The following is a 27,950-nucleotide window of genomic DNA, read 5'->3' as shown; positions in this document are numbered from 1 at the left end:
ATGTTAAAAAAAAAAGGCAAAAATTAGCTTGAATACTACTTAGCTTGCATGGGATCTTCTGAAAACAAAAATTCTCTGGAGAGGAAATTTCGACAGTTTTCTGATACTCACCAACCAGCTGCACTCTCCCTGAAGACAAAAGCATCGGATCATCCTTTCTGACATTATTTATTGAGTCGTCTACTAGCTCTTTAATGTGGTCAATTCCGATGACTTTTCCGGTAGATCCAACCTAGAAATGAGGGAGTAATTCAATAGCTCACTGGCCTAAATTTGTCTTTCTGAAGTGTCACTAAAGTGTTTCCTCAGCTAAAATCATATTCTGCAATGTGAAATGAAGACAAAACGTTCAAGCCTCCAATTGTATGGTTATTCAGAATACTATAAAAATATTTATGAAATACAACTTTCTCAGCTTTAACTCCCAAATGGATAAATGTATTTCAGTAGTTAAGCTAGAATGAATTACAAAAACTTGCAATACTAAAAGCAAACATACAAACAAACAAAAAACCTTCCTTCTTCAATTTCTGATTTTTAAAGCCCAAACCCTGAAGTAAGACTTAACTGCCAATATTAAATGATAGTTGGTACAGTCATTTTTAATTTAAATTTCATCTAAAAGTGTGGCTTTAGGGGTGCCTGGCTCAGTCAGTTAAGCATCTGACTCTTGATTTCAGCTCAGGTCATGATCCCAGGGTTGTGGGACTGAGACCCACATTGGGCTCCACTGAGCATGGAGCCTGCTTAAGATTTCCCCTCTCCGCCCCTCTCCCCTGCTCACATGCTCTCTATAAATAAATACATACATAAATACATAAATAAATAAATACATACATAAATACATGAGGTCACCTAGGTGGCTCAGTTGGTTAAACATCCAGCTCTTAGTTTTGACTCAGGTCATAAATCTCACAGATCAAGAGTTTGAGCCCACCATCAGGCTCTGCATTGACAGCATGGAGCCTGCCTGGGATCCTTTCTCTTTCCCTCTCTCTGTCCCTTTCCTGCTGGTTCTTTCCCTCTCAAAATAAATTTAAAAATTAATAAATACATAAATAAATAAATAAATAAAAAGTGAAAATGTCACTCTAAATATTAAAATGTTACATAAAAAATTCTATAGGGATTTCTGTACCTGATTCTACTGCCATATGTAGAAAATATAAAATACATAAAAATATTAAAGGCCGTAAATATAAATTATAAAATAACACAATAAAGACTCTGAAGTCAGAGTAACTGGGTTCACATATAAGTTTCATCACTTATTTACAACTATACAACCTTGGCCAAGTTACTCTATGAATCAGGCTCCTCAGCTGTAAAATGAGGAGAAGGGGACATACCTCCTAAGTGATGTGAGAATTAAAAGCACTTAGAACACTAATTAGCACATAATAAATGTGTGAAAAACATTAAATTCACTTTAAAAAAAGATTATTCAGAAATCTAATGTTTTTTAAAAAGTGAATTTTTCTCTGAAACATAAATACGTCAAGTATCGAGAACACCACTAATTAAATACTAAGCTTTGAAAAAAAAAAAAATTCTGATATTCCGTTAGTGATGACTTAGCTTCTACAAAACAAGTGAAACAACTGAAAAAAAAAAAAACAAAAACCTGATTCCTTATTATGTAACAAGTACTATTATGGATGGATATGTCAGTGAAAAAAAAAATCAAATGAAATTCCCACCTCCCTGGAGCTCACATGCTAGTGGTCTGGTCTGCCAATTACATATTTACAAGTTAAGTAGATTCTGGTCCAAGACGCATCATCCATAAATCCCAACTTAACTAAACCAGAATCTTCCTATCTGGCCGCAAGGGACAAGACTTCATCATCAAATTGATTTGATTATCTGAGCACAGATAAACCTTTACTCAAGATGCCTGAATAGGCCTCCAGACTTATATCTGGAGAGTATAACACATATTTTTCTAAGAGCACTTGCTCCACCCTCTTTCTAATAACCCTGTAGGAGTGTCTGGAAATCAGACTCTCTATTCTATTTTCTGCCAGCTGAGAATCCGGAAGAACACAGTTTGGGAGCTACTGGTTGCCATCTTGTGATCACAAGGGAGAAGCCTGACTGAAGCCAACATTTGGAGGAAAGCAAAGCCAAACCCAGAACCAGAGAGAAACCCACTGTCAATAACAACATCTGATCTTCTTTTGAATCCAGCCACACGAAGAGCCAGATACACTCTAGATGTTTCCATCATATAAACCAAGTAAATTCTTTTACCTCTGCCAGTGTGGACTGAATCTTGTTACTTCCAACAACAAGAAAATCCTAAGTGATACATGTTCCAACTGCTATTTTAATAGGATTTAGAAAAAAAAAACCCTCAAAAACTGCTAGTAAAGAAATTTACAGCCAAATATATAATATGCTTCTGCTGGAGCCAGAATGAAAAATAAAGGTCTTACCATACGTGCAAAACATGCAGTAAGGATTCCACTTCCAGATCCTACATCAAGAGCTTTAGCTCCTTCATGTAATTGATCAAATAGTAGTTCTAGTGCATATGCATGCTGCCAAAAGAAAACAAAGCAAATATTCATTTGTTTTTCAAGACTCTATAAAGTATATATACCATGGCATATAAATAAAAGTTGCCAACTTCCTGCCGATTTTTCTAGTATTGTCGTCTACCAAGATAATGAAAACATGACATACTATATACTTTTATAGTGAAGTCTCCACCCCACCCCTGTCCCCAACCTTCCCCATCCTTGTCCAGTTTCACTCCCTAAAGGCAACCAATGATGTCAGTTTCTTGTGCTTCCTGCCAAACATATCCATTCTATGTATATACAAGCAAATATGTTATCTATATTTTTCATTTATTGTATCTTGAAGAACCTTTCTTATCAATCCTTAAATAGCCTGTTCATTCTTTTTTATGGCTCAGGAGTCTATTCTTATATGAATGTATTATAATAACAAAAATCCTCCCCCAAAAATCCCTAATGAGGGATATTTAAGTTGGCTCCAATCTTCTATAACAAAAGAGACAGAATAATCTTAAAAGTTATATGTGTAGGAGCTCCTGGGTAGCTCAGTCTGTTGAGCGTCCAACTCTTGATTACAGCCCAGGTCATGATCCCAGGGTTGTGGAATCAAGCCCCATGTTGGGCTCTGCACTGAGCGTGGAGCCTGCTTAAGATTCTGTCTCTCTCCCGGGGTGCTTGGGTGGCTCAGTCGGTTAGGCGTCCGACCTCAGCTCAGGTCATGATCTTGCAGTTTGTGGGTTTGAGCCTCACGTCAGGCTCTGTGCTGACAGCTCAGAGCCTGGAGCCTGCTTCAGATTCTGTGTCTCCTTCTTTTTCTGCCCCTCCCCTGATTGCACGCTCGCTCGCTCTCTCTCTCTCTCTCTCAAAAATAAACATTAAAAAAATTTTTTTTAAGAGAAAGATTCTCTCTCTCCCTCTGTCCCTCTCCCCTGCTTATGCACGGTCTCGCTCTAAAATAAAATTTTAAAACGGGTATATATGTAGGATAATATAATCATCTTTATAAAAACCTTATAAAGTATATCTGTAGGATAAATTCTTAGAATTGAGGGGGTCAAAGGATATATATTTTTATGTTTATAGTATATATAAATTATTAATCAAATAAAGTCATATTGCTTATGCTTTGGGCCAAACCAAGAAATAAAGCCTTCCCTACTCCATCCTCTTTATAAACTTACATTTCAGTGCTTTTCTAAAATATGAAGTTAGAACTAATAAATGTTAAAAAAAAAAACAATAAATGTTATCTCAAAAGCTGTCCTTAAATACCTACTTACGTTCATTATTAAAAATCATCAGGTTCAGTATCAATAAACATTACTAGATCTTGGTTGGTAAAAATACATATTCATGAATCCATAGTGATAATAAGAAAATACATAACCTCTCTATATATATAAATAGGAGAATAAGGAGAAATTGTTCCCAATCAATTCATATTGATGAAATGATGAACTTAGGAAACTGCCATTTGGCAACCACTTCAGTAATAACTGATTCAGCAAAAATAAATGGATGCTAAAACTTGTAGATTATCATTTGAGGAATAACAGAAGATTTACATAATCTCAAAGTGTTTACCCAAAACACTTACTAATTACAAAAATGAAAACTGTCACTTTACAGTGGAATTCAAGTTTCTCAGTGGAGAAACCTGGCTGACACTAACTTAGTCAGATGATCAAAATTAACATCACCAATAATGGGACACATTGACATCATATGGCATCTGTTAAAATACATCCCTTCTGGGATATTCCAGGCAAAAATGCATAACCCATATCTGATCATGAGGAAACAGGAGACAAACCCAAATTGAGGAACATTCTAGAAAAAACTGGCCTATATTCACAAAATTTTCAAGACCATAAAAGAAGACTGAGGTACTGTTCCAGATTAAAGAAAACTAAGAAGACATGACAACTGAATGAAACTCCAGCTCTGTAATTGTATTTTCCTGTAAAGGCCATAACCAGAACAACTGATAAAATTTAAGTAAGGTCTGTCAACTGGCTAACAGTGTTGTATTTTTTTATTTTTATTTTATTTTTTTTTTTTTAATTTTTTTTTCCAACGTTTATTTATTTTTGGGACAGAGAGAGACAGAGCATGAACGGGGGAGGGGCAGAGAGAGAGGGAGACACAGAATCGGAAACAGGCTCCAGGCTCTGAGCCATCAGCCCAGAGCCCGACGCGGGGCTCGAACTCACGGACCGCGAGATCGTGACCTGGCTGAAGTCGGACGCTTAACCGACTGCGCCACCCAGGCGCCCCTAACAGTGTTGTATTAATGTTTATTTCCTGATTTTGATACTGTGGTTATGGAGAATGTCCTATTTTTGAAGGTAAAGAGCATTCTATCCCCAAATTATTCCCAAAGAGCTCATTAAAAAGAAAATACATATATTTCATGTATATACATATATTTGAGAAAGACAAAGAGAAGGAATGAATGATAAAGAAAATGTAGTAAAAGGTTAACATTAGGGGAAGATGGGTAAAAAGTACATGGGAATTACTTGTACTATTCTTACAACTTTTCTGTAAGTCTGAAATTCTGTTAAAAGCTAAAAATTTTTTAAGCATCAGAAACAGGTAATGTTCAAAATGGAACAGACTGGAAACTCCCTATTTAGAAAACTAATTTACATGACCAAAGCCAGAATACTGGTTACACCAAGGTTAGAAGCTAAGGAACTGGCATGAGGGAACCTGCTAGGACATAGGAAACGTACTGATCTTCATCTGGGTGCTGGTTACACATACACATATGTGAACACTCATCAAGCTACACACAAGATTTGTGTACTTTACTTGATGTGTGTAATAGCTCAACAAAAAGTTCCTGAAAAGACTATTCCAGTCACTAAAAGTGAATGATCAGACATCATGTCCCTCCTGATGTGATGCAATGGAAAGAACCATTAGGCAGTGTTCCTGAAAAGACAAAAAAAAAAAAAAAAAAAAAAAAAAAAGGTTGGGGTGGGGGGGGACAAGTTAAGTATTACCAGGAAACAATCTTAACCAAGTTTAGAATACGGGAAATTCTATAGGACAAATGGATGAGTTTTTGTCAGTAAATAAGTGGGATTTAAAAAAAGAAAGGAGACTTTTAAAATTAAAAGAGACTAAGAAGACTGAAAAAGACTAAAAAGATGTAACGTCTGGACCTTGTTTGGATCCTGATTTAAGCAAATCAACCATAAAAGAACTTCTTGGAAACACCTGGTAAAGCTTGAACATGGACTGGTTTTAAGACAACATAACATACTAAGGAACAATATGATATGATATAATATTGTAGTAAGTTAATTTTTTTTTTAATGTTTACTTTTTGAGAGAGAGAGAGAGAGAGAGGGGCAGACTGCAAGCGGGGGAAGGGCAGACAGACACGGAGAGACAGAATCGGAAGCAGACTCCAGGCTTTGAACTGCCAGCACAGAGCCCAACGCGGGGCACAAGCCCACAGACTGTGAGATCATGACCTGAGCCCAAGTCGGATGCTTAACCAACTGAGCCACCCAGGCGCCCCTGTAGTTGTGTTTTTAAAGTCATCAGATTTACATTTAAGTACTAATGCCGGGTGAACAATATTATGTTTGAGATTTGTTTTTAAATAGTTCAGCAAGAGGAAGACAAAATAAAAATAAAACAAGATTAACAAATTTGGGGTAATTATTAAAGGTGATTATGGCTACATGAGGGTTCATTATAGTATTCTATTTATTTATGTGGTGTTGGAAACTTTCCATATTAAAAAGTTAAAAACGAAAAAGTTAAGGCTACTATTCCACAACTAACATAAAATGGGGAAAAGGCCTTTAACAGATACAGCCACACACAATCCAATGGTTTTCAAACAGTGTTCCAGAAAGTCATTAATATTCCACAGAACCCCTTGAGAGGTAACACACAAATGTACACTGAGGGAGGGGTGTGTTTTGGGAAAAGAGTAATAGAGAACTAACTTTATCAATCTTTCATATAGATTGCTTCGCAAAAGAGGCTCTTGTCTAAAGAGTGAAAAACATTGGTACCATGAAAAAGGTCTGGACTAAACATCGGAAGTAGCTTTCATAATATTCATATAACAATCAGTTATGAGGTTTAATAATTTCTATTAATAATACGATAACAAGTATCACACTATAGGAGCTTGGAAGTAACCAAAGAAACAAAATAACTTCCCTAATACTTGTCTTTCTGGATCCAGAAATCAAAGGACAAGAAGGGACTTCTTTAAGGTGTCAATTCCCAGTTTATATGCAGTACTGTGGTATCTTAATTCCAAAACAAACCCAGGAATATTTTTTCAGCAGTATGTCTATACAAGATTTGCTTTTATAAAAGGGGAGTATGCTGAGTTATTGTCAAGGCCTTCAATCACAATTATTAGCATTTTTCATGCTTTTATCACCCTAGCTAGTATTTTTCTGGATAACCCATGTTTATCACTAAATCCAAAATTAACAGTTTTTTAAAAGCTTTTTTAATTTAAGTGTCTGACTTCGGCTCAGGTTATGATCTCACAGTGGGTGAGTTCAAGCCTTGTGTCTGGCTCTGTGATGACAGCTTGGGGCCTGGAGCCTGCTTCAGATTCTGTGTCTCCTTCTCTCTCTGCCCCTCCCCAATTCATGCTGTCTCTTTCTCAAAAATAAATAAACACAGAGGCGCTTGGGTGGCTCAGTCGGTTAAGCATCCGACTTTTAGCTCAGGTCATGATCTCACTGTTCGGGAGTTTGAGCCCCACGTCGGGCTCTGTGCTCACAGCTAAGAGTCTGGAGCCTGTTTCAGATTCTGTGTCTTCCTCTCTCTCTGCCCTTCCCCTGCTTGTGCTCTGTCTCGCTCTCTCTCAAACATTAAAAAACAAATAAGTAAACATTAAAAATTTTAAGTTTTTTTATAATTATGGAAAATTTCAAACCCACAAATACAATGAATACACATTTTCCCTCATATGCAGTCACCAACTGTTTATATATTGTGCCATACTGTTTTACCATACCATCTGAAAATAGGCTGTACACATTATGATACTTCACAGCAAAATACTTGAGCACGCATATGCCAAAAAAACTAAGACATCTCCCTTTGCAACCACATCACCATTACCACATTCGTGAAAATCATCAATTTAGTATCATCATCCAACATACACACTGTACTTAAATTTCCTCAACTGCCCCCAAAATGTCCTTTATAGCTGTTTTTACCCCAATCCATTCAAGGATTATGCATTGTATTTGTCAATATAAAATATTCTCCCTTCAGTTCTCCTCCACCGACCACTTTTCTGTTCTTCAGAATACTGACTACTGGGGCACCTGGGTGGCTCAGTCAGTTAAGGGTCCTACCCTTGCTCCGGGCTCAAGTTCTGATCTCACAGTTCATGAGTTCGAGCCCCATGTTGGGCTCTGTGCTGACAGCATGGAGCCTGTTGGGGATTCTCTCTCCCTTTCTCTTTGCCCCTCCCCTGCTCTCTGTCTCTCTCTCAAAATAAATAAATAGCTTAAAAAAAAAAAAAAAACTGAGCCACCCAGGCACCCCCTCTAAATTGTTTTAGATTAACTGACAATCTCTGCCCAATTTGTTATATTGATGATTACAATATAGTGATTTATTTACTTTACTTATTTTTTAAATATGTATTTTTTAACATTTATTTATTTTGAGAGAGTGACAGTGCATGCAAGCAGGAGAGGGGCAAAGAGAGAGGGGGAGAGAGAATCCCAAACAGGCCCCACACTGTTAGCGCAGGCCTGATGTGGGGATCAAACTCACGAACCATGAGATCATGACCTGAGCTGAAATCAAGAGTCAGATGCTTAGCCGACTAAGCCACCCACATGCCCCCAAAATAGTGATTTTTTTTTTAATTTTATTATTCCCTCCATATGTATTAATTGGCATTCTTCTGTTTTTCATTTTCTGTCTTACTTTTTTGTTTTTAATCTCTATGAACTCATGGATTTTTGTTTCTGATTTACTATGTTAAAATACATTATCTTCATTATGTATCATTTTCCAATTCTCAAATTATCTCCAATTGGCCTCTGGGAGTCTCTTCAAGCCTGCTCCTATGTCCTTTCAACATCACCCATCAACCTGTGAGTACTTCCTTATTTCCCAATATTCAGTGACTTCTCCAAGGAACTCTAGTCTCATTTAGTGAGAAATGATATTTAGGATTCAATATCTGCATGCTAAGTGTGCTCACTGCTACTGGGATGCCATTTTAACAGGTTGCTTTTAATCTCTTGCCCAATGCATATATTACATTTTCTTTTTTTTATTTTTATTTTTATTTTTTTTCAACGTTTATTTATTTTTGGGACAGAGAGAGACAGAGCATGAACGGGGGAGGGGCAGAGAGAGAGGGAGACACAGAATCGGAAACAGGCTCCAGGCTCCGAGCCATCAGCCCAGAGCCCGACGCGGGGCTCGAACTCAAGGACCAGGAGATCGTGACCTGGCTGAAGTCGGACGCTTAACCGACTGCGCCACCCAGGCGCCCCTATATTACATTTTCAATTACGCCTTTGGAAAATATTCCAGGGCTGTAGTTACTTCCAAGTCTGTGATTTTAAAGTTCATTAAATAGAGATGTCAACAGAGAGCAAAGAGTTGCTCCTTGCTTTCCATTTCTCTTTCAATACTTCTGAGATCTATACAATAAATGATATAAGATCACAAATGTTTGTTCATATTACAATGTCTGTTCATATGTATAATTAATATTATTTTATTCTACTCACATCCTGGTTCCACAAGCATCAAAGGACACTGTATCATTACTGCTTGCACACACATACATACATAGAGAGCTACTGCGTGACTATACACATACACATGAATACACACATTTTCCTTACTAAGAGACATAGGTAAGGAAATGTAAGTTATTAAAAATGAATCCTTTTTTTAATACAAGCTATGACATGGATGAACCTTGAGGACATTACACTAAGTGAAATAAACCAGTCATAAAAAACCAAATATTTTATGATTCCACTTATGAGGTATCTAGACCAGTCAAATTCTTAGAGATAGATAATAGAATGGTGGTCGCCCGGGGCTGGGGAGACCAGGAAATGGGAAATTACTGTTGAATGGTATAGAGTTTTAGTTTTGCAAGATGAAAAGAGTTCTAGAGATTAGTTACACGACAGTATCAATGTATTTAACACTGCTGAACTATATGCTTAAAAATGGTTAAGGGGCACCTGAGTGGCTCAGTTGGTTGAGCATCTCACTCTTGACTTTGATTCAGGTCATGATCTCACAGTCGTGAGGTCAAGCCCTACATCAGCCCCTGTGCTAAGTATGGAGGCCTGCTTGGGATTCTCTCCTTCTCTCGCTCTGCCCCTCCGCTGGTCATGCGTGCATGTGCTCTCTCTCTCTCAAAAAATAAACATTAAAAAAAAATGATTAAGATGTTAAGTTTTATGTTATACGCATTATACCACAATAAATATTATTTTAAATGCAGCCTTTTCTTAAAAGACAGCTCAACTAAGAAATGGAAAAGGATATGAATAGCCATTTCTGCAAAGACCTACAAATGGTCAATAAGCACATGAAAAGATGCTCAACATCATTATCATTAGGGCTAATGCAACTCAAAACCACAATCACAGCTACTAGGATGGATAAAAGAAAGAAAGCACACAATAGCAAGTGTTGACAAGAAAGTGCAGAAACTGAAACCCCCATTTGTACGTTGCTGGTAGCAATGTAAAACAGTGCAGCCATTTGGAAAACAGTTGACCATTCCTCAAAATATTAAATCTAGAATCACCATATGATCTACCAATTCCACTCCTAAGAATTGAAAATACATGCACACACAAAAACTTGTACATTAATGTTCATAGTAGCATTAATCACAGTAGCTAGAAAGTGGGAACAACCCAAATGTCTATGAACTGACAAAAAAGCAAAGTGTGGTATATTCATACAATGGAATATTATTCAGCAATAAAAAGAAATGAAGTAGTGATTCATGCTACAATACAAACCTTGAAAATGCAAATATAAAAAGCCAGTTGCGAAATGCTATATATTGTATTATTCCATTTATGTGAAATGTCCAGGAGAGACAGAAATAAAAAGCACATTAGTAGTTACCAGGACTTTGGCAGATGAGGGATGGGAATTGACTGTGAATGGGTACAGCATTACTTTTTGAGCTGAGGAAAATGTTCTGAAATTAGATAGTGGTGATGTTTGAACAACTCTGAATAGACTAAAATCCATAACTTTAAAGGGGTGAATTTTACAGTAGGTGAATTGTAGCTTACTAAAGTTGTTATTTTTTTTTGTCGAAAAATGCCTCCTTCGCCATGGAGTTTCTGCCATGTTTTCTTTGGCAGTGAACTGGATACTCAGCACCAAGCTTCAGGGGAAAAGAAAAATTCATGCAGTATTTCCTTTGATATAGGAAGACACACCCCTCCAGTCAATTTCCCAGACATGCAGGATACCAATTCTCCAAAATAACTTTGAGAATTAAATGAATGCTTCTACATAAATCTTTTGCTGTAAGTAGTACTTCAAACTGCCTGCAGGAATCTTAGGACTACACTTGCTTTAAATCATTCATTTCTTTGAATAGTTAATGCATAAAAAAACCCATTCCTATTCCATGAATGGAAAAAAAACAACCAAACAAACAAAAAAAACAAAGAAGGGGGAGCCTGGCTGGCTGTCAGAGAAGCGACTCTTAATCCTGGGGTTGGGAGTATGAGCTTTGGGTATAGAGACAACTTAAGTAAATAAAAAAACTTTAAAAAAAAAAGGGAAGAAGAAAACAAAAAGAAACTGATAATATACAGAGTGCAGAGTGAAAAGTAGATCTCCCTTTCACCCTCCAATCATCTAATTCTGACCTTAGAAGAACTTATTTTTAGTTTTCATGCCTATAGGAAGTCATATGTATATATGTATATGTGCAGACTTGATTTTTGCGTATTACAAAATACTGTAAACACTCTTACATACTCTTCTTTTATACTTAATGTTTGCTGAACATCTTGCCGTACTGGTCCCTACAGAGACTTCTCATTTAACAGCTTCACAGTATTTCACTGTATAATTATTAACCACTGACTATTAATGGGCTATTCGTGATCACTGTTATTTTTTTTTTTTTTGCTGTTATAAATAATGCAGAATGAACATTGTTAGTAATTTTGTACCTATAAAAATATACTATATTATTCAAGGATAAATATCTTGAAATAAAACTGAAGAGTGTAGGCCACCTGGGTAGCTCAGTCAGTTAAGTGGTCAACTTCGGCTCAGGTCATGATCTCACCGTTCATGAGTTAGAGCCCCGTGTCAGGCCCTGTACTGATGGCTCAGAGCCTGGAACCTACTTCAGATTCTGTATGTCCCTCTCTCTCGGTCCCTCCCCTGCTCACACTCTGCCTCTCTCTCTCTCTCTCTCTCTCTCTCTCTCTCTCTCTCTCAAAAATAAATAAACATTAAAAAAAAATTTTTTTTTAAACTGAAGAGTGTAAGGTACAGTTATTTCACATTTTATAGATTTGCCAAATTGCTTTCCAACACTGCCAATGTACTCTCTCAACAAAAAAGTATATTGTATATTAATTGTCGTTTCCCCTTTCCAGTACAAAGTATTAAGCTCTTTGATCACTGACAATCTGTTCATGAAAAATGGTACTTTACTACAATACTAACGTGTAATTTATTAAGTATGTAAATATAAATGAAAATGACATCTTTTCATTGGTTTAAGTGCTAATGTCATCTGTATTTCTTCTATGAACTATCATTCTTGTACTTTACCTATTGAATACTTCCCTCAGTTTTTCTTTTAATTTTGCTTGTAACATTTTTTTCTCTGCAGAAATCCCAATTTAAAAAAAAAATTTTTTTAATGTTTTTTTGGAGAGAGAACATGAGTGGGAGAGGGGCAGAGAGAGAGAGAGAGAGACAGACAGACAGACAGACAGACAGACAGAATCCGAAGCAGGTTCCAGGCTCTGAGCTGTCAGCACAGAGCCCAACGCGGGGCTCGAACTCACAGACTGCAAGATTGTGACCCGAGCCGAAGTTGGACACTTAGCCAACTGAACCACCCAGGCACCCTAGAAATCCCAATTTTTTATGTTGCAAAATATATCAGGCCTCTTTGTCTTTTGTCATGCTTTATTTTTGTTTTATTTTATTATTATTATTTTTTAATTTATATCCAAGTTAGCATATAGTGCAACAATGATTTCAGGAGTAGATTCCTTAATGCCCCTTACCCATTTAGCCCATTCCCCCTCCCACAACCCCTCCAGCAACCCTCTGTTTGTTCTCCATATTTAAGAGTCTCTTATGTTTTGTCCCCCTCCCTGTTTTTCTATTATTTTTGCTTCCCTTCCCTTGAGTTCATCTGTTCTGTGTCTTAAAGTCCTCATACGAGTGAAGTCATATGGTATCTGTCTTTCTCTGACTAATTTCACTTAGCATGATACCCTCTGGTTCCATCCACATAGTTGCAATTATTTTTATTTTTTAATGTTTATTTATTTTTTAGACAGGGAAGGAGAGAGAGACAGAGCATGAGTAGGGAAGGGGCAGAGAAAGGGAGACAGAATCTGAAGCAGGCTCCAGGCTCTAAGCTGTCAGCACAGAGCCCAAAGCGGGGCTCGAACCCATGAACCATGAGATCATGCCCTCAGCCAAAGTTGGACACAACCAACTGAGCCACCCAGGTGCCCCTTGTAATGTTTTAAAAAGTCATTTCTATTTAATGCTTATAAGTAATAATTTTCCTATATTTTCTTCTAGTATAATTACCAATTCATCATATATATGATTTTATTTTGGTACAAAGAGGTCTTTACGTTTAAATAAGAGTTTCTCCAACCCCAAATACTTTCAGAGAATCAGAAAAGCTATTGTTTTTCTCTCCAAAAACCAATAGAGGACTCATTCAAATAACTGACATTTAAAACCCAAGAAAATTCCCAACAGATTGAAAGTGCTAGATAACTTAAGATAGGTCTTTCTCAAAGTTACAAATTTTCATAGCTGCTATTCTTGACCAACCCCTAATGGATTTTCCAAATAAAATATTTCAAATAATATTCAACTTGAGATTTTATGATATGTCCATTATATCATTTAAAATACTCTCTCCCTAATTCACTCATCACTAAATAACCTTTTATATCCAATTTTTACATGATTAGATACCAATGACAACCAACAAAAACTTTAATGACAGTTTCTACCAAGAAGGCTTCCTTCTATAGATCATGGATTAATAAAAGAGGCTCATTACCAACCGACATAACTCATAGATGATAAAATTTAACTTTCTTTAAACCTTTTTTATTGAAAAAAACCCATCTTAGTGGAAAACTGTGATCCATTTGTGCCCAAATGACCAAAGTTAACTTACCATATGTGGAGCACTGATTGTTGCTTGGAAACCTGCAAAAGAAGAAGAGAACTACTGACACATTCGATGCAAAAACATACCAGATACTCCATGTAACTCCTTTTCTCACGTCCACAAATTCTTTGTCATAAAATATTTTTTGTTTTTATGATCTCAAGAAAATAAAACTTTTATTTTGCATTTTAGAGTACTGTCAAGCAGCAGTTAAAATGAGAAAATACAATCATGCCAAAGGCTGATGTGCTCTTCTAGTACAACACTCCCACTATTTCTGAAAATTTCTTCTCCCGTATAGTTAGCTAAAAAAGTAAGAAAAAGTAAGTTGAGTTGGTAACTTTATGGCTTGTTTTCCTCTCCAGATTTATGAAAAGAAAACAAACTTCCATATACAATAGGTATGCAAAATCTTTGCAAAATTAAGTGGCTTCATACTTCCGACAACTTATTGAACAACTAACTGGCACTCCAAGTAGATTAAGAGACTAACACCTACTTCAATTTGCTCTATATACTAACACCTGATGGTAATTCACAATGTTTTTGTAGTGTTTAGCTTTCAAGTTTTTTCTTCCGGTGCTGCTTTCTCAAAACTTATTTACCTGCTTCTGCATCTGAAGCAATTTTCACTGAGCGGTGGTAGCAGGTGCCTTCGGGGTTCAGAAGGTCCCCAGGATCTTCTCTGCTGACTGTTATAGTGCTTTGAAAGAAGAAAGTATGGCGGCTGGCCGACAGGATCCCGAGGCACTTCTAAGCCTCAAAGGCGCCCACTGCCAAGGCTCAGCAGTTCAGCAAAAACTGCTTCAGGAGAAGGAGTTAAATAAAGAACTTTCTGAAATCAAGCACAAACCAAAAGATTCAGGGCAAGTGAAGCAGAGAAATCAATAACTACTTTATTACACTTACTTCCTTTAATACTGATTAAAAAAAACTGATACTAATGTGAAAAACCACCTCAGTCAACATTGAGGCCCTAAAGAGCACTCAGCTTAAACTTAAATTTTCATTAAAAGTATGTTTTATGAAGAATGTTTAAAATATTGTTTATATATATTATATACAGTTTGAGAAAACAGAAAACATACTTCATATACATAACATCATCTTATTGAAATGGTTATGTTTGGGATTATGAAACTTCCTGAGGCATAAAATTCAAATTAGCAAGGTAATAATATCTGTGTCTCAAACTAGCTTTACTTAACAAAAATTATACAGTTAATGAGTAAAAATGTGACAATTTCAGAAATCCAGAAGCTCACCTATTGATTGTGGAGAATCCATATAAGGGTTACATTTTGCATAGTGGGAGCGGTCTGTGGCCAGCATTACTTCAAACACTTTATCTGTTTTGATGATTCCATTTTCTGAAACGAATGAGGCAAACATTTTAAGCTGGGAGTGAGATGATGAGATGATTAGCTATATTTTAGAATAATTACTCTGGTTGCACTGTAGAGACTGGATTGGAAGAGAGCACGAATGGCAGTTGTTGCAATGACCCAGGTAAACACAACCTGGTCCTCAGTGAGGACAGTTAGGATGAAGAAAAGTAGGATTTGAGTTATATTTAATAGGTAACGTATACTTAACTAACTAGCTTTGAAGGAAGAACGGGGATAATGGCTGAAATGCTGATGTCATACACTGACTTGAGAAATCCTACAGAAGGAGCAGAGTTAAGGAGAAAAGGGTAACTTACTTATTCAGTTAATGGCTAAAGAGCATACAGGTGGAGATACGCAGCAGTCCACGGAACACGTGGATCTGGAGTTCAGGAAAGAGATCTAGGGCGGTGATAAAAATTTCTAGTTATACGAATGGTAACTGAAGCAACGGAAGTGAAATAAGTGGCCAGGGAAGAATACACAGGAAGAAAAACCAAAGCGAACACTGAAGAGATGTGCAAAGGAAGCAGAACCTTCAGAGATTATGACAAAGAGCAGTCACAAGGGTGGATGAAAATCAAGTAGATAAACTGTTACAAAGCCCAAGCGAAAAGAAATTTTTCAAGAAGGAAAGCAGGGTGAATAATGATTATATATGGGTCCCCCAACTATTCATTCTTTGAGATTAAATATAATACGTTAACTTTGAATAAACTTCATGGTACCATGTTGTTATTCAGTAAAGCCCTTATTAACTCACTCAATAAGTTTATTGACTGTCTAATACATACCAGACAAAATGGTATATGCTTAGGATTATACAAATAAACAAGATAGCATATTCCTGTCCTCACAGATCTAAAAACTGTAAGATTAAATGTATGAACTTGACTTTAACATTCAAGAAATAAAATTTTTTAACCAAAATATGCTTTGCTGAATTTGGCTACGTTATGAATGACTATTTTAAAATGAGACTTTAGGGGCGCCTGGGTGGCACAGTCGGTTAAGCTTCCAACTTCAGCTCAGGTCAGGACCTCATGGTTCGTGAGTTCAAGTCCTGCGTTTTGGGCTCTGTGCTGACAGCTCAGAGCCTGGAGCCTGCTTCAGATTTTGTGTCTCCCTCTCTCGCTGCCCCTCCCCCGCTCGTGCTCTGTCTCTCTCTCTCTCTCTCAAAAATAAACATTTAAAAATTTTCTTTGAAAAATGAGACTTTAGTGGGGTGCCTGGCTGGCTCAGTTGAGAGAGGATGTGACTTGGGGCACCTGGGTGGCTCAGTCGGTTGAGCCTCTGACTCTTGATTTCGGCTCAGGTCATGATCTCACAGTTCGTGAGATCGAGCCCCACATCACGCTCCACGCTGATAGTGCAACCCCTGCTTGGGATTCTCTCTCTTCCTCTTTCTGCCCCTCCCCTGCAAGCGTGTGTGTGTGTGCACACTCTCACTCTTTCTCTCTCTCAAAATAAATGAATAAACTTTAAAAAAAAGGAAAAATATGTGACTCTTGATCTCAGGGTTGTGAGTTCAAGCCCCACGCTGGGTGTGGAGATTACTTATATAAATAAACTTAAAAAAAATAAGACTTCAGTAAAAGCATCATGAGAAGTTTCAAATATTTATGCAAACTTATTTAATTTATTCATTAACTGTGGAGTGTCCAGGTTCTAGAGGGTAATGGCAGTTACCAGAACCTGAATCTCTTCACATAGTCACTCAAAAAATCCTCAACCTAAGATCATGAAGGGGCATATATAAAACCAAACATGACCCATGCCTTCATATTACTAGAAGGCAGAGAATATTCAGACTTCGAATTACCCATAAAATAAACACTAAATTCCAACAGCGTCCCTCCCATTGCTGTAAGCCTGTGGGTACAGAAAACCAGGGTAGGGATGGGATGAGGTTAAAAGACTCCAAGAGAAAAAGCAGAAGCAGGGGATACAGGTGAAGCACACACAAAATCATTCCCCTCAAAAGGAGTAACAGCACTAAGTACTAAAATACGGAACATAGGCCTGGGACTTGGATCTTCACAGCACTGGCTATAAGAAAGGAACTTAAAAGACGGTGAGATGACGAAGATGCCAAGACCATCCAATGATGAAAGATCAGTCATTTTCAACAAACAGTGCTGGGACAACTGGATAACCACATGTAAAAGAATGAAACTCAAACTTTACTTCATATCATATATAAAAATTAACCCAAAATGGATCAAAGACCTAAATATATGAGCTAATACCATAAAACTCATAGAAGATAATATTGAGGTAAAGCTTCATGACCTTGGATTTGGCAATGGATTCACAGAATACCAAAAGCACAAGCAACAAGAGAAAACAACAGAAATTGGATTTCATCAAAATTAAAAGTTTCTGTGCCTTAAGGATGCTATCAAGAAAGTGAAAAATAACTCATAGAATGGGAGAAAATATTTGCAAATCATGTATCTGGGAAGGGACTTGTATTTAGAATATACAAAGAACTCTTACAATTCAATGTAAAGAGACAAAATGTGCAAAGAATCTGAACAGACATTTCTCCAAAGGTATACAAGCGGCCAATAGGTACATGAAAAGATGCTGCTCAGGGAGATGCAAATTAAAACCACAATGAGACACCACTTCATAGCCCCTACAATGGCTACAATCAAAAAGGCAGATGATAAATACTGGCAAGGACTTATGCACTGCAGGGGGAAACATAAAACGGTGCTGCCACCTCAGAAAATGGCAGTTCCCCAAATGGTTAAAGGTAAGAGTTACCACAGAACCCAGCAATTCTATTCCTATATGTATACCCAAGAGAAATGAAAATATATGTTCACATGGAAACTTGTACACAAATGTACATAGGAGCATTATTCATAATAGCCCAACGTGGTAATAACCCATATGTCCACCAATGAATGGGTACACAAAATGTGATATATCCATACAATAAAATATTATTAAACCATAAAAGTACTGACTCCTGCTACCACATAATACGAACCTTGAAAACACTGTGCTAAATGAAAGAAACCAGTAGCAAAACACCAGATACTGTATGGTTCTATTTAAAAATTAAATGGGACTAGAGGTGGCAACCATGAGAAGTTCTACTTCTGGGGGAGAATCAAATAAAAAGGGAAAGGATGGTGCCTCTTGGTGCAGCAAAAGGGAAAAGATAATTAAGGATATGACAGAAACAAAAGAGCAACAAGATGTGCTGACTCCTCCCCTTTTCCCAACACTACTCCCAACACATCATCGTCCATTAAAGAAACTGCAAGTCAGGGGCACCTGGGTGGCTCAGTTGGTGAAGCGTCCGACTTCGGCTCAGGTCATGATCTTACAGTTTGTGGGTTCGAGCCCCATGTCCAGCTCTGTGCTGACAGCCCGGATCCTGGAGCCTGCTTCAAATTCTGTGTCTCCCTCACTCTCTGCCCTTCCCCCGCTCTCACTCACTCTGTCTCTCTGTCTCTCAAAAGTAAACATTAAAAAAATTAAAAAAAAAAAAAAAAGAAACTGCAAGTCACAATACTGAAAAAAGGCGCTGTTGAATTGTGTCCACAAAATGTTTAAAAATAGGAAAACGAAAAAACTCAACTCCATCCAAAGATACTGTAAAAAGAAAACAAAATACAAATAAAAACATTCCGGCTGATTAAACAAAAACAATAAATTTAAAACTACATTCAAAGAAAACCTAGCAGAAAGTAAGTAAAAATATTACCAGGCCAACTTCATGACATTTACTAATAAAACTATCAGACTTTATTTGAAGAATTTTTTTAATGTCTATTTATTTATTTATTTATTTATTTACTTTGGTGTAGCTTTCTTTTTTTTTTTTTTACAATTATTTATTTTTGAGAGACAGAGCACAAGTTGGGGAGGGGCTGAGAGAGAAGGAGACACAGAATCCGAAGCAGGCTCCAGGCTCTAGGCCATCAGCAGAGCCCGATGCGGGGCTAGAACCCACAAACCGCGAGATCATGACCTGAGCCGAAGTTGGACGCTCAACCAACTGAGCCACCCAGGCGCCCCTCTTTCTTTTTTATATGTATGTAATTTGTTGTCAAATTGGCTTCCATACAACACCCAGTGCTCATCCCAACAGGTGCCCCCATCAATGCCCACCACCCACTTTCCCTTCTCCCCCACCCGTCATCAACCTTCAGTTTGTTCTCTGTATTTAAGAGTCTCTTATGGTTTGCCTCCCTCCCTCTCTGTTTGTAACTTCTCCCCCACTTCCCCTTTCCCCCATGGTCTTCTGTTACATTTCTCAAGATCCACATATGAGTGAAAATATATGGTATCTGTCTTTCTCTGACTGACTCATTTCACTTAGCATAATACCCCCCAGTTCCATCCACGTTGTTGCAAATGGCCAGATTTCATTCTTTCTCATTGCCAAGTAGTATCCCATTGTATATGTAAACCACATCTTTACCCATTCATCAGCTGATGGACATTTAGGCTCTTTCCATAATTTGGTTATTGTTGAAAGCACTGCTATAAACATTGGGGTACATGTGCCTCTATGCATCAGCACTCCTATATCCCTTGGGTAAATTCCTAGCAATGCTATTCCTGGGTCATAGGGTAATTCTATTTTTAATTTTTTGAGGAACCTCCACACTGTTTCCTAGGGCGGCTGCACCAGTTTGCATTCCCACCAACGGTGCAAGAGAGTCCTGCTTCTCCACATCCTCGCCAGCATCTATAGTCTCCTGATTTGCTCATTTTAGCCACTCTGACTGGTGTGAGGTGGTATCTCAGTGTGGCTTTGATTTGTATTTCCCTGATGATGAGTGACGGTGAGCATCGTTTCATGTGTCTGTTGGTAATCTGGATGTCTTCTTTGGAAAAGTATCTATTCATGTCTTCTGCCCATTTCTTCACTGGATTATTTGTTTTTCAGGTATGGAGTTTGGTGAGTTATTTATAGATTTTGGACACTAGCCCTTTATCCGATATGTCATTTGGAAATATCTCTTCCCGTTCCATTGGTTGCCTTTTAGTTTTGTTGATTGTTTCCTTTGCAGTGCAGAAGCTTTTTATCTTGATGAGGTCCCAATAATTCATTTTTACTTTTAATTCCCTTGCCTTTGGAGATATGTCAAGTAAGAAATTCCTGTGGCTGAGGTCAAAGAGGTTGTTGCAAACTATCAGAGTTTAAAGGCAAGGAAAAAAAACCCTCAGAGCCTCAAGGCAAAAAAAATCAAGTTATGTAATAAGGATTAAAAAAAAAAAAAATTGGGCAACCGTCAGATTTCCTAAGAGCAAAATTCAGAGCAAAAAAGGAATAAAGCAACATTTTCAAGAAATTCAAGAAAAGAAAGTACAAATCAACTGTTTAAAAAGCAAATTAGGGGCGCCTGGGTGGCGCAGTCGGTTGGGCGTCCGACTTCAGCCAGGTCACGATCTCGCGGTCCGTGAGTTCGAGCCCCGCGTCGGGCTCTGGGCTGATGGCTCAGAGCCTGGAGCCTGTTTCCGATTCTGTGTCTCCCTCTCTCTCTGCCCCTCCCCCATTCATGCTCTGTCTCTCTCTGTCCCAAAAATGAATAAACGTTGAAAAAAAAATTTTTAAAAAGCAAATTACTGGGTACCTGGCTGGCTCAGCCCATACAGCATGCGACTCTTGATCTCTGGGTCATGAGTTTGAGAGTTCAAACCCCACATTGTGGGTAGAGTTTATGTAAAAAAAATTTTTTTAAACCCACAAAACAACAAGAACAGCAAACTACTGATACATTCAACAACATAGATAAAGTTCAAAAGCATTAATGTCAGTGAAAGAAGCCATATATACTATATGACTCCTATAGATTGTACACTATATGACAATTTATATCAAATTCTAGAAAAGTCAAAATCATAGTGGCACAAGGCTGATCTGTGATTGCTAGAGGTTAGGGGTAAAGGAGATTGATTGCTAAGCAACATGAGAAACTCTGTGGGTAAAAGAAATGTTCTAGATCGTAGATCAGCAAATTTACATAAAGGTCAAAATAGTAAATATTTCAGGCTTTGCAGGCCGAATAGTCTCTGTTGCAACAACTCAACTCTGTCAATGTAGTGTGGGAACAACACAAACAATACCAAATACAGGGAATGGCTGTGTTAAGTAATATAAGTCTTTATTTCTAAAAATTGACACCAGACCAGATTGGGCTTCTGAGCTGTGGTTTGCTAATCCCTATTCTACATCATTAGGGTGTTGGTTACACAACTATATTTGTCAAATTTTTCAAACTATAATTTTTTTTTTAGGATTTTATTTGTTTTAAGTATGCTCCATGCCCAACATGGGGCTCAAACTCACAACCTCGAGATCAAGTGTTGTATACTCCACCCACAGGGCAAGCCAGGTGCCTGTCAGATTGTAATCTTAAAATTAGTTGATTTATACCTCAATAAAGATGTTTTTTTAAGTGTAAACCAAAGATTTTATACCCAGTCAAACTGTCCTTCAAATATCAAGTTTAGAGAAAAGATGTTTTGAATGTGCCAGAATTCTGGGAATGTCAGACAAGCCCTTCTGAGATATCTTCCAGAGGATGTGCTTCATCTAACCAAGAGATAAACAGGGATACATCATCAAAGGACACATAACCAACTGTAAAGCAAAGACTAAAACAGGGGTAGAGACATGGGTGGAATAATACATAAATGTCATATGGTTCTGACAAAGTAAAAAAAAATGCATCTGTAAACAATGAGAGGAGAAAAAAAGGGGTAAAGTAGAATTAGATCATTGACTGTTATGTAGGTAATAGGGGGAATCAAAGGATACCATTTAATACTGACTGACCAGATAGCAAATAGAAAAGGTAGTTTAAAGACATTACAAAGGTATAAACACAAACCTTCCAAATAACAAAAGAATATACTTAAAAATCATCAAACAAAGCACATGAAATAGAAAAACATTGTAAAGGGGTGCCCGGGTGGCTCAGTCGGTTAAGCATCTGACTGAGGTCAGCATTGACTCAGGTCATGATCTCACAGTTTGTGAGTTTGAGCCCCACGTCGGACTCTGTTCTGACAGCTCAGAGCCTGGAGCCTGCTTCGGATTCTGTGTCTCCCTCTCTCTCTGCTCCTCCCACGCTCACACTCTGTCTCTCTCACCTTCAAAAATAAATAAACTTTAAAAAAATTTTTAAAAAAATAAAAAAAGAGACCAGGTCATGATCTCGTGGTCTGTGAGTTCAAGCCCTGCATCAGGCTCTGTGCTGACAGCTCAGAGCCTGGAGCCTGCTTCGGATTCTGTGTCTCCCTCTCTCTCTGGCCCTCCCCTGCTTGTGCTCTGTCTCTCTCTCTCTCTCTCTCTCTCTCTCAAAAATATTTTTTTTAAAAAAGTAAGCACTATTATTACTCCATTTTGCAGATGGTAAAATTGAGTTTAGAGACTAAGTTGTCTAAGACCTCAGAGCAAATCAGATGTAGGGCCATTCAAATTGAGATGTTACATTCCTACTAACCACTTGACTATACTTCCACTAACATATTCAAACAGCTTAATGACTTCTAATTCATTTCCCAAAATGATTCTTTTTTTTTTAATGTTATTTATTTACTTTGAGAGAGCGAGAGAGGCAGAGGAAGAGGGACAGGGAGAGGGAGAGAGAGAACCCAAAGCAGGCTCCATGCTCAGCGCAGAGCCTGATGTGGGGCTCGATCCCATGACCATGAGATAATGACATGAGCTGAAATCAAGAGTCAGACACTTAACTGACTGAGCCACCCAGGTGCCCCCCAAAATAACTGAGTGGTTCTTTTGTCTTGAACTCAATTCAAATTCTAGAGAGATGATTCACAGACTCTCAAGGTTACATGGGGTCTTAGGATCCCTAAAGTCTAACTTCTTCATAAATTGGTATCATGATTACTATTTGAAGATTTCCACATTCAAATCACTCTATTATATTTCCCTGTATTAATATGAAATCTCCCTCTTTATAACTTACTTACATGAACCTTAGTACTGCTCTCTTAAGCCACAAAAGAAATACTGAATTTTCTATCCAGCCAACATTTTTCATTCATCTGAAGACATATGACCACTTATCATATCTTTAAGATACAAGCCTTATCTTTCTCAGATTTAGCAGCTTCATTCAATGTCTCCAATATTCATCAGCTTTTAAAATCATCATCATATTCACTTATTCATTCTTTGCATGGATACTTAAAAGTGTGATATCTAAAATCAAACATATTGTTCCAGGCACATTCTAAAAACCAAAGTGAACAGACTACTTCCCTTAAGCTAGGTAATACACTTCTATCAAACTCACATGAGTTTCTTTGGCTACTTTCTTACTCTATGTAGGCATATGGAATTTACTAAAAACTCTAAATGGTCTTTGTTGTTGTTGTTAAAATGTTTATTTATTTCTTTTTGAAAGAGAGAGAGAGAAAGATGGAGACAGAGGCAGAGAGAGAATACCAAGCAGGCTCCACTCTGTCAGTGCAGAACCCAATGCAGGGCTTGATCTCAAGAACTGTGAGACCATGGCCTAAGCCAAAATGGAGAGTCAGATGCTTAACCAGCTAAGCCACCCAGGTGTCCCTCTAAATGGTTTCTTACTTTTTTTTTTAAATTTTTTTAAGTTTATTTATTTGAGAGAGACAGAGTCAGTATGAGAAGGGGAAGGACAGAGAGAGAGGGAGAGTGAATCCCAAGCAGGCTCCACACCATCAGCACATAGCCCGATGTGGGGCCCAAGCCCATGAACCTGGAGATCATGACCTGGGCTGAAACTGAGAGTTGGGACGCTTAACCAACTGAGCCACCCAGGCACCCCTCTAAATGGTTTTTAAAAGCATGTCACTATTTATTAAAAAGATGAACACATCAAGTCTCAGTATCAACCCTTATTATGCCATTATTGGGTAGTTCCCAAAATTTTCACAATATTCTTTTTATTTTTGCCCCAAATTCCATATTTTGAAAGATGCCTAAACCAAGCTACATTTACTAAGTTATTAAGTCATTTTACCATTTTTGGTAATCTGACATGTATAACTGCCAGCACCCTGAACTGTTTTTAGCAAACAGTAAAATAATTTAATGTTTCACTCTTCGTGGATAGCCCAATTATGAGTAAATGTGTAATTACCATCAGGCTTTCTGAAATAGCGAACAGCTCTATAACCACCCATACCCAATCTTCCTGCACCCTAGGGACCAAGGACCTTAATTAAATAATGATAATAATGGCTAGTGTTGGTCCAAATATGCAACTGATTCAAATAAGAAGGTTCAAAAAGGAGAATGTAGTAGAATCCAAGCCATAAACCAAATAATAAAAAAACTTAAAGAGATTAGAGCCATGTTGAGAAGGTATGTTTCTCTTTTTTTTTTCTTAAAAAAATCTTTTTTTTTTTTTTAATGTTTATTTATTTATTTTTGAGAGAGAGAGAGAGAGAGAGAGAGAGAGCAAGCAGGACAGGGTCAGGCAGAGAGGGAGACAGAATTCCAAGCAGGCCCACGTGGTCAGCACAGAGCCCAACATGGGGCTTGAGCTCAGGAACTGTGAGATCATGACCTGAGCTGAAATCAAGGGTCAGATGCTTAACCGACTGAGATACCCAGGCGCCCCTCTGTTTCTCTTCTTAACTTCAGGGGTAGAGAAGGATGCAGAGGGAAATAAGTTCCGGGAAAAAAAAAAAAAAAAGATATGAAAAAAAACTAAAATGTGACAGGATTTAAAGCAATTGATGTAATACAAAACAAGGAAAAATATCTGCCTATTCCTCTACAATAGTAGGAGGGATCTGTGATACTGGAAACAGAAGGCAGGGAATAAACGCACAGCAGACTACATAACTCAGCCATGAGTTATCATCACTGGTGACTATTGATTTTCAACACTTAAAAATCAACAAAGTACAGGAGTACCTGAGTGGCTCAGTCGGTTGAATGTCCGACTTTGGCTCAAGTCATGATCTTGCAGTTTGTGAGCTCAAGCCCCACGTTGGGCTCACTGCTGTCAGTGCAGAGCCTGTTTCAGATCCTCTGTCTCCCTCTCTCTCTGCCTCTCCCCCACTCACTCTCTCTCTCTCTCAAAAATAAATAAATTGAAAACATTAAAAAAACAACAATGTACAGAAAATTTGTTTACTGCTCAGAACAAAATGCAAACTATCAATTTTGACAATGTAAAAGACCCACTAATAAGTTGTAAAATGAGAGGAAGAGCTCGCTGGTATCCTTTCTTACAAAGTTACCAGAGGTAGTGTTAGTTTATGAATTATTGAACAAGAAATTGAGGTTAAAGTATATTACTTAAAGTTACAAAGGTAACCACAAAAAAGGAAGCAAAAATTATGATGGGGGAGGAGTAGGTGTAAATACTCATCCATCTTGGCAGGAGGTCAACAGATAATGTCCAAAGTTGATAAAATAAGAAATGACAGTTTAACCACATGATTTAAAGACATGAAGGTAACTAACAGAAGAACCAAAAAAACATAGTTAAAAGTGGTTCCCGGGGTGCCTGAATGGCTCACTCAGTTAAGCATCCCACTCTTGAACTCAGCTCAGGGCTTGATCTCTGGGTCATGAGTTCAAGCCCTGCGTTGGGCTTTACGCTGTGCATGAAGCCCACTAAAAACAAAACAACACAAGTGGTTCCGTCTAAGCAATGAGTCTAGGGGTGGGGAGGAATAGGGCCAAGCAATCGTTATTTTTCACTAAAAGCCCTTCTGTATAATTTTATCTTTTAACCATGTACATATTACTTGACTAAAAATTAATCTTAATTCTCCCAACCCTTTATCACAGATGGTTTGTATTTATATACATACACACACACACACACACATATATATATATACACACACAATACACACACATACATAAATATACTCTCCAATTAGCAAGATCTAAGATGTAGTGAGAGACTCCTTTTCCTTCACAGTGGTAGAATTTTAATGGAATGCATTACCTAGCTTCTCTATAGTTACCTATAATCTTACAATTAAGCTCTTGTCAATGGAACATACCAGAAATTATGTATGCAACTTCCAGATCATCCCCTTAAAAAGGAATGGGGGTTTTTCTCTTTCCTCAATCTTCACCCCACTGGCTGGAATATGGAAATGATGGAGGTAAATAAACTATCTTCAATCTTTCAGATGAGGGAAAGACTTTAGGAAGCACAAGAGAGATCCTTGTGCTCTACACTATGGAACCACCATATTAGCTCTGAATTACTTAGTTGTTACAGGATAGAGAAACTTTGATTATGTTAAGCCATTGTTATTTTGGTCTTTGTTATAGCAGCTGAACAGGTACCCTCAGGCACACAGTATATGAAGAGGAAAATGAAATCAGCCTGAAGAACAGAACTGGAGTTGGAGCATGGGAATAGTTAGTTGTATAAGGCCCTAAAGAGGCTGCAAAGCTAAGCAAAAGGTGTTTAATACAGCAAGCAACAGGAGCCTGGGAAGGCAAGCAACTTAACAGAAATCGGTATATTAGGAAAATCAGTATAATGTGTAGAACAGAGCTGAGGGAAGGGAAAGGGAAAGTGTGACAACCTATCAGACACTTGGAGGTCTATCACTCCAAGCGTGAACTAAGGACCTAGATTGGGAAAGTATCAATGAAACTACAGTGGAAGCAAACCAAGAAAGGCATCTGGAAGAACTGTTCAGTTAATGTGGTAACGGTCTAAAAGAATCAATGACTACTTCAAGATTCGTGACCGGGGAGAATAGAAGAATGGAAGCAATCCTGGTAGAAATGAAAAAGAAGAGAGTCTGTGTTGATATGAAGCACTGAACACACCAGGAAGAATGCCCCGATGCAGAGCTCAAACTCACAGAGTGGGAGATCATGACCTGAGCGAAAGTCACACACTTAAACCGACTGAGCCACCTGGGTGCACCTGTTTCCTACCGAGAATTAGACATGATATGAGATAAGCAGAGCTTGAGACACTCTGGGTATAGAAAGTCTGAAAGATATTAGTTTCTGTTTTTATTTTATTTTGTATTTTATTCTATTCTATTTTATTTTGTTTTATTTTATTTTGTTTTTAGAGAGAGAGAATGCAAGAGAGGAAGCAGGGCAGAGGGAGAGGGAGAATCTTAAGCAGGCTCCATGCTCAACATGGAGCCCGACATTGGGCTGAATCTCATGTCCCTGGGATCATGACCTGAGCTGAAATCAAGAGTCAGATGCTCAACCAACTGAGCCACCCAGGTGCCCCGAAAGAGATTAGTTTTAAATTCACACTATAATTAAAGAAGAATTTCATGTGACGGCAAGTTACAATAAAGCATATCATCTAAGTACCAGAGATTATTTCAAAATACATCTTTCTTGGTGTGCCTGGGTAGCTCAGTCAGTTAAGTGTCCAAGTTTGGCTCAGACAATGACCTCACGGTTAATGGGTTCAAGCCTGGCGTCAGGCTCTTTGTTGGCAGCTCAGAGCCTGAAGACTACTTTGGATTCTGTGTCTCCTCTCTCTGCCTCTCCCCTGCTTACACTCTCTCTCTCTCAAAAGTAAATGAACATTAAAAAAATTTTTTTTCTAAATACATCTTTCTCGCTAGAGTTGTTGAATCACTATGTTGTACAGTTGAAACTAATGTAGCACTCTGTCAGATAAT

The 27,950-nt window shown here is 37.8% G+C and overlaps 1 protein-coding gene across 3 annotated transcripts in view; it reads right to left on the bottom strand.

Annotated features, from left to right (window-relative positions):
* PCMT1 (protein-L-isoaspartate (D-aspartate) O-methyltransferase) overlaps positions 1-27,950 on the bottom strand; it is a 52,505-nt gene that overhangs the window by 15,840 nt on the left and 8,715 nt on the right. For all 3 annotated transcript variants that reach the window (XM_045499997.1, XM_045499998.1, XM_045499999.1), the window contains exons 2-5: positions 15,207-15,311; positions 13,948-13,979; positions 2,439-2,543; positions 112-232 (exon numbers count right to left, since the gene is read on the bottom strand). In XM_045499997.1, coding sequence (XP_045355953.1) covers positions 112-232; positions 2,439-2,543; positions 13,948-13,979; positions 15,207-15,311 — 363 coding nt within the window. The remainder of the gene's footprint in view (positions 1-111; positions 233-2,438; positions 2,544-13,947; positions 13,980-15,206; positions 15,312-27,950) is intronic.

This window comes from Leopardus geoffroyi, chromosome B2 (genome assembly GCF_018350155.1).
Source record: "Leopardus geoffroyi isolate Oge1 chromosome B2, O.geoffroyi_Oge1_pat1.0, whole genome shotgun sequence".
Classification (NCBI taxonomy): domain Eukaryota; kingdom Metazoa; phylum Chordata; class Mammalia; order Carnivora; family Felidae; genus Leopardus; species Leopardus geoffroyi.
Note: the sequence above shows the minus strand (reverse complement) of the source record. Positions and strands in the feature narration are given on the sequence as shown.